At 42.5% G+C, this 13,734-nt stretch overlaps 1 protein-coding gene across 2 annotated transcripts in view; it reads right to left on the reverse strand.

Annotated features, from left to right (window-relative positions):
- Positions 1 to 2,942: 2,942 nt before the first annotated feature.
- The window catches only part of HAL (histidine ammonia-lyase), an 82,426-nt gene continuing 71,634 nt past the window's right edge, over positions 2,943 to 13,734 (reverse strand). For both annotated transcript variants that reach the window (XM_040409060.1, XM_040409068.1), the window contains one exon: positions 2,943 to 3,236. In XM_040409060.1, the coding sequence (XP_040264994.1) occupies positions 3,075 to 3,236 (162 nt within the window). In that variant the 3' untranslated portion in view covers positions 2,943 to 3,074. The remainder of the gene's footprint in view (positions 3,237 to 13,734) is intronic.

The following is a 13,734-nucleotide window of genomic DNA, read 5'->3' on the forward strand; positions in this document are numbered from 1 at the left end:
AAACATGGCCATTAAATGGGCTGCCGAGGATTAGAAAAACATGGTTGCTTTCTCCAGAAACTGCACCACACCTGTCATTGGGTTGTGTCTGGTATTACTCTCTCACCACTACTGAAGTGAATGGAGTGGAGCTGCAATACAGCACACAAAGGTGGTGTGGTTTTATGCAAGAACGCAGCCATGGTTTTCTAATCCTGGACAAAAAAATAAATAAAAAGTGTCTAGTTATTAAAGGGGTTTTCCAGCTGTTTGCACTTTTTAAAATTGAAAGTCCAGCCGGATATCGGTTGAGAAAAATATACTCACCTGTTCCCTGCTGCTCTGTTTTGGCTCTCTTTTGAGGTCTTCTGATCACCGTCCTGTAAACAGATGGGATCACAGACAGAAGGGAACACATGAGCTGCTGCTTCCAATTACTGGCTTCAGCGGGGGGGGGGGGGGGGTATTTATCAGACTGGTGTAGAGGAAAACTTGCTTAGTTGCACATAGCAACCAGATTTCACCTTTCAATTTCCAAAGGAGCTGTGAAAGGTGGGATCATGTTGCTATGGGCAACCTAGCCGGTTTTCCTTTACACCATTTTGATAAATCTCCCCAATGTGTCTCAAAGTGGCATGTGATCCAGCAGTGATGTACTGCTTGGGGGTGCATCTTTGCTGAAGCCTGTGCGAGGCAGTGACATATATGAGGGAAGATATGTGTCTTCTAGAATGGTGCAGGAAGCCTATTAGGAGGAGGGTGTGCACCTGGCCTGAGGCGAGGCCAGATGAGATAATCACTTAGGTTCCATTCACACGTCCGCAATTTCGTTCCGCATTTTGTGGAACGGAATTGCGGACCCATTCATTTCTATGGGGCCGCACGCACTTCCGGGTCCACAATTCCGATCCCGAAAAAAAATAGCAATAGCGGACAAGAATAGGCATATTCTATTAGTGCCGGCAATGTGCGGTCCGCACATTGCCGCTGTCAGTGTTTTGCGGATCCGCAAAACACACATGGACGTGTGAATGGAGATTAGGGATAAAGCAATCCTCAGTGTGTGAGAGGAGAAGTTAGGCCCCAGGGAACAGACCTGCAGAGGGCCTGTGTGATCCCAGCCAGGAGGGCTGGGGGGCCACAAGGCTGAGGAAGCCTGAGTTGGAGGGAATTGAGAAGGAAGCCTGCAGAGGTTCTGTGTGGTTCCAGCTAGGAGGGGCTGGGCGGCCACAAGGCTGAGGAAGCCTGAGTTTGGGAGGACCCAGTGACGCCTGAAGAGAGGTGTCGCACGGTCAGAATCAGGAGGACTGCTGAACCATATCCCCACAAGGTATTTCACTTCCACCAGGAGGACTGGTGGGTTGTACTGGTCACAGCTAGGAGGCTGTCTGACCAAAGCCAAATACCACATTGTGAACACTGAGCTAGAGGCGAGTTAGGGAGACCTCTTTATAGTGAGAACCTAGCCGGGCAAGGGTTTATTGTTTTGTGTTGATGTAACATGTTGTGATGTGAAGCTACAACTTCATTGTGCCAAGTGACGCCAAACTTGGAAGTGTGATGTGCGGTGTGACAAAGCACTTTGAGCTTGAAAACCCCCTTTTTGAAGAGATCTCCCCCTGTGAGAGTGATCTCTTACACCTGTTATTGGCGACACATATGACCCTGTCCATCCAGGAGTTTACAGGATGGGGACCAGTAGACCGGAAAAGAGAGCCAAGGACCTAGAACAGAGCAGCAGGGAGCAGAAGAGTATGGTTTTTCAACAGGTACACCTCGCTGGGCTTTAAATTTAAAAAGCACCTGTCACTGCAAAATGCAATGCAATCCACAGGCAGCACGTTATAGAGCAGGAGAAGCTAAGCAGATTCATATATAGTTTTCTGGGAAGAGATTCAGTAAAACAAGCATTTTATATATTTATATCTCAGCTTTTTCTGAACTTAAAGGGGTTCTCTGGTTTTAAATTACCTCTTATCCACAAGATAAAGGATAACCATTAGATCAGTGGGGGTCCTACTGCTGAGACCTTGATAAATAACGAAAACGGGGACTCTCTATCCCGTGGAGCCCCCCATGGAAATGAATAGAGCAGAAGTGTACATGCCTGACATAATCTCACAAAGGCCTTATGTACACACCGGAATCATGTGCAGGAGACTATATGGCAGTACATGGTGCCCCTTTCATCTTACAAGGAAGCTATAGAAACTAACCCTGCGGCACCATGTAATGAATATATTCTTCGTAATATTGCATCTGGAGAGCATATAGGGTGGAACACAGAGGTCTTAAATGACTTTCCTAAAAAACAGGAAGAGTATTTTCCTGGGGCACCTTCTTGTTATTTTGCAACAGCAAAAAGTATAAAGTAAAGTGATTGGATTAGGGACCCAAAACAGTCATTTCCATTGTATAGTACATTAATTACTCACAAGACCTGTTTTCCAATGAATATCATTTAATACCATTATTGCAAAAGACAGGATTACATCACAGTCATATTATAGTACACAGAGTTAAAGAGGACCTTTCACTTGTATAAACTATGTGAACTAAGTATGCTGACATATAGAGCGGCGCCCGGGGATCTCACTGCACTTACTATTATCCCTGGGCGCCGCTCCGTTCTCCCGTTATAGGCTCCGGTACCTTTGCTCCTTAAGTTATAGTAGGCGGGTCTTCCCTTGTCTTGTGGGCATCTCCTTCTCCTAGGCTGCAGCGCTGGCCAATCGCAGCGCACAGCTCACAGCCTGGGAGGTTTTTTTCTCCCAGGCTGTGAGCTGTGCACTGCGATTGGCCAGCGCTGCAGCCTAGGAGAAGCCCACAGGACAAGGGAAGATCCGCCTACTATAACTTAAGGAGCAAAAGGTACCGGAGCCTATAACGGGAGAACGGAGCCGCTCTATATGGCAGCATACTCAGTTCACATAGTTTATACAAGTGAAAGGTCCTTTTTTAAGGCTTCATTTTAGGACTTTCATCTATGTTACAAATGTTATCTTAACATCTCAGGTTTCTGATCTGCACCGATGGAGCTCGACTACAAGCGCCATGAGTAAGCTATGGTTTTATGGTATTCAAATTAGGGTAGTCTAAGATTCATTGTGATTGCCAGGATGGTCCCGGTGGTCATGTACAGAGGAGTTGCTCAAGTTCATTGAATCCACAGAGAAAGCTGTAGGTGAAACTGGTCTGGATTCAGGAATGTGCTCCATTCTATATTTCTCAATATATGGTTCTGCCACAAGCCAAACCTGAAAAAAAGCCAATTTTTCCATTAAATAAAAACAAAATAATTTTGTAAGAGTTTAATATATGATAAGCAAGTAAAGGAACACCACTGAGTACTGGAACTATTTAATAAACTTAGCGATCAAAATCATATATTTTCAGAAAGAGCAAATGCAGTTCTGCAAATCAGACAAAAATAAATATTTTGAAATCTAACGTGTAACAAACTCTGTAGAGACGAGATGCGGCTGAAAGTATTTGTCATGGAGGTCTGGGTCGAATGGAGAGGAGGAAGAGAAGGTCTACATGAGCGGAGAGGTCACTGGCTCATTACTGTGACCGGTGTCTCATCTTCTCCAAATCCTTTTTTTTTAAATTATAATTATATGCATTTTCAATTTGGCAACTAAAAATGAAATTTAGCTCCTAAAGTTTTGGAGCCAATGGCTCCTGTTTATTTATTTTTTTAGTCTGGAGCACTGTGTAGATCCCATTCACATGCATAATAAAAGGTACACTCATTCTTCTTATAAAGCCACGTGATGTTTTCACAGCCTTTCATTTCCCCATGGGTCAATAAGGATAGATAAGCAAATGTTGAAGCTGGTGTACAGGCTATGACTGCCTTGGTTAAATAAATAAGCATTTAGTTCACAGACCTTTGGTCATGTTTTACATGATAGGTTTGAATCTATCTAAAGTGTGTACACCACATTAATCATTAACCATGCTTCTAAAAAATAAAAAAAAGTTTTGTTTTTTTAAATGTGCTAAATATGTCCCAAATGCAAGGGAAAATAAAATGCTTACGATATACAGGCGAAACTCGAAAAGTTGGAATATCGTGCAATTTCAGTAATGCAACTTAAAACTAATATACAAGATAGACTCATTACATGCAAAGTAAGATATTTCAAGCCTTTATTTGTTATAATTTGGATGATTATGGCTTACAGCTTATAAAATTTTAAGTTGCATTAATGCAACTCCTTTTAAGTTGCTTTACTGAAATAAATGAACTTTTGCACAATATTCTAATTTTTCGAGTTTCACCTGTAATAAAGAGGAAAGAAACTGCACATAGACACTGTGCAGATGAGCAGGTGATTGTTAGGAAGACAGTGTTTCCTCCCGACAATTTACTGCTTGTTGGTGGAGGTGAAGAGCTGTATTTACAGTCAGGTCCATAAATATTGGAACATTGACACAATTCTAACATTTTTGGCTCTATACACCACCACAATGGATTTGAAATGAAACAAACAAGATGTGCTTTACCTTGCATAACATTCCACTTCTTTCCCTTAAACTCTTTGGTTGCTTTTGCAGTATGCTTTGGGTCCGAGTCCATCGGCACTGAAGCGCCGTCCAATGACTTCTGAAGCATTTGGCTGAATATGAGCAGATAATATTGCCCGAAACACTTCAGAATTTATCCTGCTGCTTTTGTCAGCAGTCACATCATCAATAAATACAAGAGAACCAGTTCCATTGGCAGCCATACATGCCCACGCCATGACACTACCACCACCATGCTTCACTGATGAGGTGGTTTGCTTAGGATCATGAGCAGTTCCTTTCCTTTTCCATACTCTTCTCTTCCCATAACTCTGGTACAAGTTGATCTTGGTCTCATCTGTCCATAGGATGTTGTTCCAGAACTGTCAAGGCTTTTTTAAGATGTCGTTTGGCAAACTCTAATCTGGCCTTCCTGTTTTTGAGGCTCACCAATGGTTTACATCTTGTGGTGAACCCTCTGTATTCACTCTGGTGAAGTCTTCTCTTGATTGTTGACTTTGACACACATACACCTACCTCCTGGAGAGTGTTCTTGATCTGGCCAACTTTTGTGAAGGGTGTTTTTCTTCACCAGGGAAAAAATTCTTCGGTCATCCACCACAGTTGTTTTCCGTGGTCTTCCGGGTCTTTTGGTGTTGCTGAGCTCACCTTCTTTTTAAGAATGTTCCAAACAGTTGTTTTGGCCATGCCTAATGTTTTTGCTATCTCTCTGATGGGTTTGTTTTGTTTTTTCAGACTAATGATGGCTTGCTTCACTGATAGTGACAGCTCTTTGGATCTCATCTTGAGAGTTGACAGCAACAGATTCCAAATGCAAATAGAACACTTGAAATGAACTCTGTACCTTTTATCTGCTCATTGCAATTGGGATAATGAGGGAATAACACACCTGGCCGTGGAACAGCTGACAAGCCAATTGTCCCATTACTTTTACTTTTGGTCCCTTAACATATGCAAACTGTTGTAATTCCTACACCGTTCACCTGATTTGGATGTAAATACCCTCAAATTAAAGCTGACAGTCTGCAGTTAAAGCACATCTTGTTTGTTTCATTTAAAATCCATTGTGGTGGTGTATAGAGCCAAAAATGTTAGAATTGTGTCGATGTTCCAATATTTATGGACCTGACTGTATATGCAGAGATCATCTCCACAGTATAAGGACGAGCGGTGGTTACTGCTATCGCTTGTCCTCATACATCTGCATTGTTTCTGGGCAGCAGATGGCTGTTTAGACAGCACAATCAGCTGCCTAGAAATGATAAGTGAGGTGTCTGCACTTCAGATAATTTCACTCGAAGAACGAGCATTTCACTCGTTCATCTGGTAATCTGCGCAGTTTATCGTAAATGAGTGTTCATTCAGCTTTACATGGTGCCTACTTGATATTATTTAGGAATTGTATAGTATCTTTTGGGAACTACATGGTTCTGTTATTTTAGCACTTTATACCAGTTACACGTGTTAACTGTATGGAACTACTACAGTGGTTCTTAAATTTATGAACCCAGAGTTTTCTATATTTCTTTAAAGACTTATGTGAAAACCTGTTGTAGTTTTAGGTCAAATTTTTGAAGTAGGTAACCTAATCAAACAAATTAGTCAAAAATATTAAACTTGGTTATTTATTTGAGGAAAATGATCCAATAACACATGTCTGAGTGGCAAAAGTACAGTATGTGAACCTTTGCTTTCAGTATCTAGTGTGACCCCCTTGTACTACAATAACTACAGCTAAACATTTCTGGTAATTGCTGATTAGTCCTGCACATCGGCTTGGAGGAATTTTCGCCCACTCCTCTGGTTTTCCTCCCATGAACTGCTCACTACAGGTCCTTCGACTGAATTTCTATTGAATTAAGGTAGGGACTTTGAGGGACATTGTGAAACTTTAACTCTATTCTTCTTTAACCATTCTTTGGTAGACAGACTTGTGTGCTTAGGGTTGTTATCTTGCTGCCTAAATATTATCTTGAGATTCAGCCCACAGACAAATGTCCTGACACTTTCCTTTAGAATTTACTGGTATTTCAGCACTCATTGTTCCATCAATTATGTCAAGCTGTCTTGGCCTAGATGCTGCAAAACAGGCCCAAACCACGATACCACCACCGCGTTTCACAGATGAGAAGGTTTTTATACTGTAATGCAGCATTTTCCTTTCTTGAAATATAATACGTCTCACTTAAACCAAAAAGTTCTATTTTGGTCTCATCCATAAAACATTGTTCCAGTAGTCTTGTGTCTCATCCAGGTGATCTTTAGCAAACTGTAGACGGGCTGCAATATATATATTTTTTTTTGAGAGCAGCAGCTTTCTCCTTGCAAACTTTTCATGCATACCATTGATTATCAAAATTAGGGTCATTTACTTTAGAAAAAAACACGACTGAGGGGAGATCTAATTACTATGTATAAATATATCAGGGGTCAGTACAGAGATCTCTCCCATCATCTATTTATCCCTAGGACTGTGACAAGGGGACATCCTCTGCGTCTGGAGGAAAGAAGTTTTGTACACAAACATAGAAGAGGATTATTTACGGTAAGAGCAGTGAGACTATGGAACTCTCTGCCTGAGGAGGTGGTGATGGTGAGTACAATAAAGGAATTCAAGAGGGGCCTGGATGTATTTCTGGAGTGTAATAATATTACAGGCTATAGCTACTAGAGAGGGGTCGTTGATCCAGGGAGTTATTCCGAATGCCTGATTGGAGTAGGGAAGGAATTTTTTATTCCCCTAAAGTGAGGAAAATTGGCTTCTACCTCACAGGTTTTTTTTTTTTCTTGCAGGATGACAGGCCAAACTGGATGGACAAATGTCTTTTTTCTGCCTTATGTACTATTTTACTATGTTGTTCAGTGTCCTGCTGATGGTGAACACATTAACGAATGTTAAAGTTGCTTAGAGGTTACATTGGGCTCCTTTGTGACCTTGCAGACTATTACACATTCTTGATGAGGGTAATAATGGCTTTGAATTTCTTCCATTTGTACACAATGCGTCCGACTATGGATTGGTGGAGTCCAAACACTTTAGAGATGAATTTAACCTTTTCCAGACTGTAAGCATCAACAACTCTTGTTTTGAGTTCCTCAAACATCTCCTTGTTTGTGCCATGATACACTTCCACATTGGGGGTTGTGAAGACTGTTCTTTAACCCTTTCAACTCTGGGCCAGTTTTCATCTTCCTGCCCAAGCCATTTTTTGCAAATCTGACATGTGTCACTTTATGTGGTAATAGCTTTGGAACACTTATTTATGCAAGCCATTCTGAGATTGTTTTCTCGTGACACATTGTACTTCATGATAGTCATAAAGTCAATATATTTCACCTTTATTTATGAAAAAATCCCAAATTTACCAAAAAGTTAGAAAAATTCGCAATTTTCAAAATGTAAATTTCTCTGCTTTTAAAACAGAAAGTGATACCTCATAAAATATTTATTACTTAACATTCCCCATATGTCTACTTTATGTTGGCATCATTTTGTAAATGTCATTTTATTTTTTTAGGATGTTAGAAGGCTTAGAATTTTAGAAGCAATTCTTGAAATTTTTAAGAAAAATTTCCAAAACCCACTTTTTAAAGGACCAGTTCAGGTCTGAAGTCCCTTTGTGGGGCTTACATAATAGAAACCCCCAATAAATGACCCCATTATAGAAACTACACCCATCAAGCTACTCAAAACTGATTTTACTTTGTTAACCCTTTAGGTGTTCCACAAGAGTTAAAAGGAAAATGGAGATGAAATTTCAAAATTTCACTTTTTTTGGCAGATTTTCCACTTTAATCCATTTTTTTCTTTAACACATCAAGGGTTAACAGCCAAACAAAACTCAATATTTATTACCCTGACTCTGCAGTTTACAGAAACACTATAAACAGGTGGTGTGGTGAGAAAAGGTATACGTCCGAATTGATAGGTCACCCAAAAAAATAAAAATAAAATTTGATTATATTTTATTTAATATATATATATATATATATATATATATATATATATATATATATATATATATATACACACATACATACATATACACACACACATACAAAAAAAGTTTAATGATATTCGACATTAAAAATTCAAGGGGGGTGTATAACCTCCAAACGTGATAAGTAAATAAAAATCAGAGGTACAAGCCAGGTATCTGGTGGAACCCCTAGGGCAATCTGTGGCATGTAGTGTGTATTTTGCCACAATGACACACCTCTCTCCAACGTGGTTTGCCTGAGCTAAATGTAATGTATGGTGTATTTATTGTCACATTTGACACCCCAGCATATGGATCAGTAGATATAGTTGAAACTCAATACCACAAGGTTGTCATCCACATGATATCGGGGTCAAACTGGGCCATATGGAATATACAATGTGTATTGTGCCCTGGGGACAAAGCACAGACCTCTGAATATTGGCAAGAAACCCAGTGCTAAGCACAGTAAACGCACCGCTCTCGCCACTGGGATATAGGCGTCACCCAGGAGATTGCCGTGCATTTTGCCATTCCCCGGAGACAAGGCAATGGTGCTTTACTCCCGCTAGTATATACACCAGCTGATATGGCTCATATACAGCCACCTATCAGCCAAAGCTAGCGGGGGTAATGATACTGGAAGGCTCGACGAGTTTCTGTGCGCCTAATTAGCGCACTTCCACAGGAGTATAGAGCACCAGAAAAAGAAACCCTTGCCTAAGCCGCACTTCTCTAATGTGAGAGTCAGCATTCTAATGTGGCTTGATGCATGTGCAGCAATAAATAGGATAAACACCCTGCCCCGCAGACGTGCCTCCGCGTGCTCAGCCAATCCGGCGAGAGACAAGCTCAAACATCGCCGGTCAGCTGAGAGGCAGGAGGAGCGAGGTACTCCCCGGGGAAAGTGCATCTGCGCAAAGGTAAATAGGGGAATAAACGGTGACCCTACATTGGAACCTACAGTAATAAAATAACAGCCTCAAGGATATCCCAACAAGAAAATAATTCATTTGTTATAGCAAAGACGTTTATATGCCTAATGACGATATGACCGCTGCTACGCGATTAGATTATGAAGAGGGAATAGGGCACACGGAGGAAGACAATAAGGGACAAGGTCCCAGTGTCGCCACAACTTCAGGACGAAGAGGTTAAATAAACGAAGTGTACGAGATAGCATCATTGAGGCCATTGGGTCAATGGTGTAAAATCTAAAAATCCATTAGGCATTCTTTTGCAACAAGATGCGATCCACCCCCTCTTGATATCTTGATTTGTTCAATGCCCTGAAACTTTACAGAGGTGACCCTGCCCTTATGACAGTCTGCCACATGCTGAGCTATTGGAGTGTCATTAGATTTAAAAAGGTCTGAAATCTGGGGCGTGGCTTGGCTGCCGACTGGAATGGCCGCTTGAACCTCGAGCTCTGGCACCAAGCAACCTGTACAGCGCGACACAGCAAGGTCCCTCGATATACAGTACCCTGCTCACCCCTGCTTGGGTCCCGGATCAGCAGCAAGATGCCCTGGGGGAAAAGAGCGCCTTAGAAGCAGGGGAAGCTCGAATTTTACTTTGAAGCGGGAGCGGAGGGCGCGAACTCCAATGTGCCTCCGCCATCTCCCCAGCGCACTTCCGCGCCATCGCTCCGACCGCATGGAGACACCAACTCTCCGTTGCATCTAACATCCCTGCAGGCTGCCTCCCCTTCAGTGCCACGGAAGACAATAGCGGATTCGCCCGCGGCATCGCACATTCCGGACACCGGGAGCCCTGCTAAGCAGAAACCGCAGTTCCAGGGGGATGACCCACTTGAGGTAGGCCCAGACTGGGAATTAGGCCGCCCTGACCACCTGGCCAGTGTCCTCCAACACCTCCCTACCTCAGATCAACCTGCTTCAGGGAACCTTATGAAAAATATGCTGATGGCATTCAGCTCTGCCCTGCATAAGGACTTTATATCTTTACTCACCCCGCTGAAACTATCTATTGCGGAGACGGAGTCACGTGTGGCCCATATCGAAACCAAAATGGGCGAATTCGCCTCGTCGCACAATCAGCTCATAGATTCCCATGAGGAGGTGAAAACAGATATGGACGCTATCAAGGCTAAGCTTATGGATCTGGAAGACCGCTCAAGGCGGAACAATATAAAGTTCAGAGGGATACCAGAAGACATCAGCACATCTGCGCTGACTCCATACCTGCAAGCCCTTTTTAAACAACTTCTCCCCTCCTGCTCCACTATGGATGTTACAATTGATAGGGCTCACAGAACTCCAAAGCCCCGCCATTTGCCCGACTCTACACCTAGAGACGCTCTAGCACGCGTACATTTTTATCACGTCAAGGAAGCTGCTCTAGCAGCGGCGAGACAGTTGCCAGAACTATCGGCACCTTATCAGTCGGTGAAATTGTACGCAGACCTGTCGGCGGGAACTCTGCAACAACGCCGGATGCTAGCCCCAATTACTATAGCTCTGAGAGAGCACAAAATAGCGTACAAATGGGGTTTCCCGGTGAAAATTCTGCTGCAGCAAGAGGGGAAACATTATACCATCAATACAGTAGAAGAAAGTAAAAAGCTTCTGGAGTCCTGGAACATCGCGGCTGTGGATCCACCCATTTCAAGCAGGCATCCAATACATCAGCTAGAATCGGAATGGCGCACCATTGGCGCCCGCCGAGGGACCAAACACTGACTGAATCGACTCCTTAATAGTGCCGGAGAGCGACACGCTGACCAGCGGCACCAACATGGACTCTGTTCCCCCACAACAGTCGTCCGTGACTAGGATGACAGATTCAAGTCCATTATCATCTAAACATCTGATTCAGCAGATAAGAACCTTGTTTTTTTGTTTAACCCCTGTTTTTTCTTCCTTACTATGTGGTTTTACTACTAGGTCATACAAGAAATTTGATATTATTGACTACTGCGGTTCTCTTGTAAGTGTCTCCCATTCAATGGGGTTGCGGGCTACCACTATTGTACTCCCCATGCAGTATAGCACTTTAATCCAACCATAATGGTGATTAAACTAAAGTAATGTCCCTTAATGTTAGGGGCCTCAATAGCCCATAAAAACGCTCTTATATGTGGAAAGAGGCCATCCAATTAAATGCAGACATTATGTGTATCCAGGAGTCGCATATCATCGCTCAGGATGCACATAGAGTGACTCACCGCCTATTCCCTCACATTATCCAGTCCCACTATCACAAAAAACAGAGAGGAGTGGTGTTAGCTTTCAAAGCTTCTATCGCTTATCAGCCAATTTTATCTACAGTTGACCCGCATGGGAGGTTCATTATCCATGTATGTAATATAAACAATATCACATACACAGTAGTTGTGGCCTACGCACCCAACAAGCATCAATTACGATTCTTCAACAAACTTATGGCTAAAACGAATAAGATGAAACAAGGTCATGTTTTGTTATGTGGGGATTTTAATGCGGTCCCTGATGCGGAGGTGGACTCCACAGCCCCCTCCAGAATTCGAGGCGGAGCCCTGGGTCCCCTGTTGCATAGGGAAGAACTTTATGATATATGGAGGATCCATCATCTCCAGGAACGCGATTTCTCCTTTTGTTCTTCTGTACACAACACATACTCGCGTATTGACCTCTTTCTCTTGGGCAGATCTCTTTTACAATTAGCTTCCAAATCCACTATTGAATCTATCAAATGGTCAGACCATGCCGCCATATCTTTGTCTATCACAGAAACTTATAACGTCAGAGATACTATGTGGCGCTGCAATGACTATTTATTGTTTCACCCCACTTATAAAGTCTGCTATTGAGAAAGAGCTATTAGAGTACTTCTCATTTAATGTGGGCTCTGTGTCCAGCCCTTTTACACTCTGGAACGCCCATAAGGCATTTATTAGGGGTATCTTTATCAAAATAGGTCATTGGGCGAAAAAGGAGCGAGAACAACACATAGATACCATTACATCCAAATTATCCACTTTGGAAACCTTGAACAAATCCCTCTTTACAGAGGAGCGCAAGTCGCAAATTAATTCCCTGAGATTGCAACTCAAAGAGTGTCTACTCCACAGGTATGAAAAGCAACTCACCTCAATTAGAGCCCGTTATTACTCCCAAAACAATAAAGCGGGTAAATTACTGGCCAATAGGATCAAACAAAGGCCAATTAAATCTAGGATTCCTTTCCTACTTCACTCAGATAACAAAAGCAAAAGTTTCTAACCCTAAAGATATTGCCAACCAGTTCATGGAATATTATTCCTCATTATACAATCTGGACAGATCTCAACAAACTTATCGAGCAACACCAGAGGAAATTAACACCTTCCTAACCTCCCTTCACCTCCCAACATTGAATACACAACAACAAGAACCCTAGCTATTCCATTTACGACAACTGAAATATCTCAAATTATCTCCTCTCTACCTCTACAAGTCCCCGGGCCCTGACGGCCTTTCCAACGCTTACTATAAAACCTTTACCCCTGGTCTTATCCCCCACTTGATGGCAGTGCTCTCACATGCGTTTACTGAGGGATCTTTTCCCCCAGAGATGTTAGCTGCCACCATTGTAACCCTGCCGAAACCTGGTAAATCACAAGACAAACCCCAAAACTTTAGACCCATATCTCTCCTGAACTCAGACGTTAAAATATATGCCAAAGCACTTGCCAACAGGCTCTCAAAAATACTTCCATTACTAGTGAATATAGACCAAGTGGGATTTGTTAAGGGGAGACAACTTACAGATAACACAAGGAGGGCTCTGAACATTTTAGACCATATTGTACGAAACAAGACCCCAGCGTTTATGATCGCATTAGACGCGGAGAAGGCGTTTGACCGCCTTAATTGGATGTATGCCTTCTCTGTCCTTAGGGAGCTAGGCCTGGGGGAGACCCTGATCACAGCCATTGGAGCATTATATTCGGTCCCATCAGCGAAAGTTTTTGTAAACGGAGCAGTTTCATCTAGTTTCCCAATCACTAACGGAACCCGCCAAGGTTGCCCGTTGTCTCCACTTATCTTTGTTTTAGCCATTGAACCCCTGGCACAGGCCATTAGAATACATCCTGACATTACTGGCATTGACTTTGGGAACAAACAACACCGTATATCTCTCTACGCAGATGATATCCTTTTATCCTAATCCTCCCCTCAGACGTCATTGGAACATGCTATTCCACTCGTTGAACAATTTGGAAAACTTTCATACTATAAGATGAATGAAAACAAATCCC

The sequence above is a fragment of the Bufo bufo genome, chromosome 1 (genome assembly GCF_905171765.1).
Source record: "Bufo bufo chromosome 1, aBufBuf1.1, whole genome shotgun sequence".
In the NCBI taxonomy this organism is placed as follows: domain Eukaryota; kingdom Metazoa; phylum Chordata; class Amphibia; order Anura; family Bufonidae; genus Bufo; species Bufo bufo.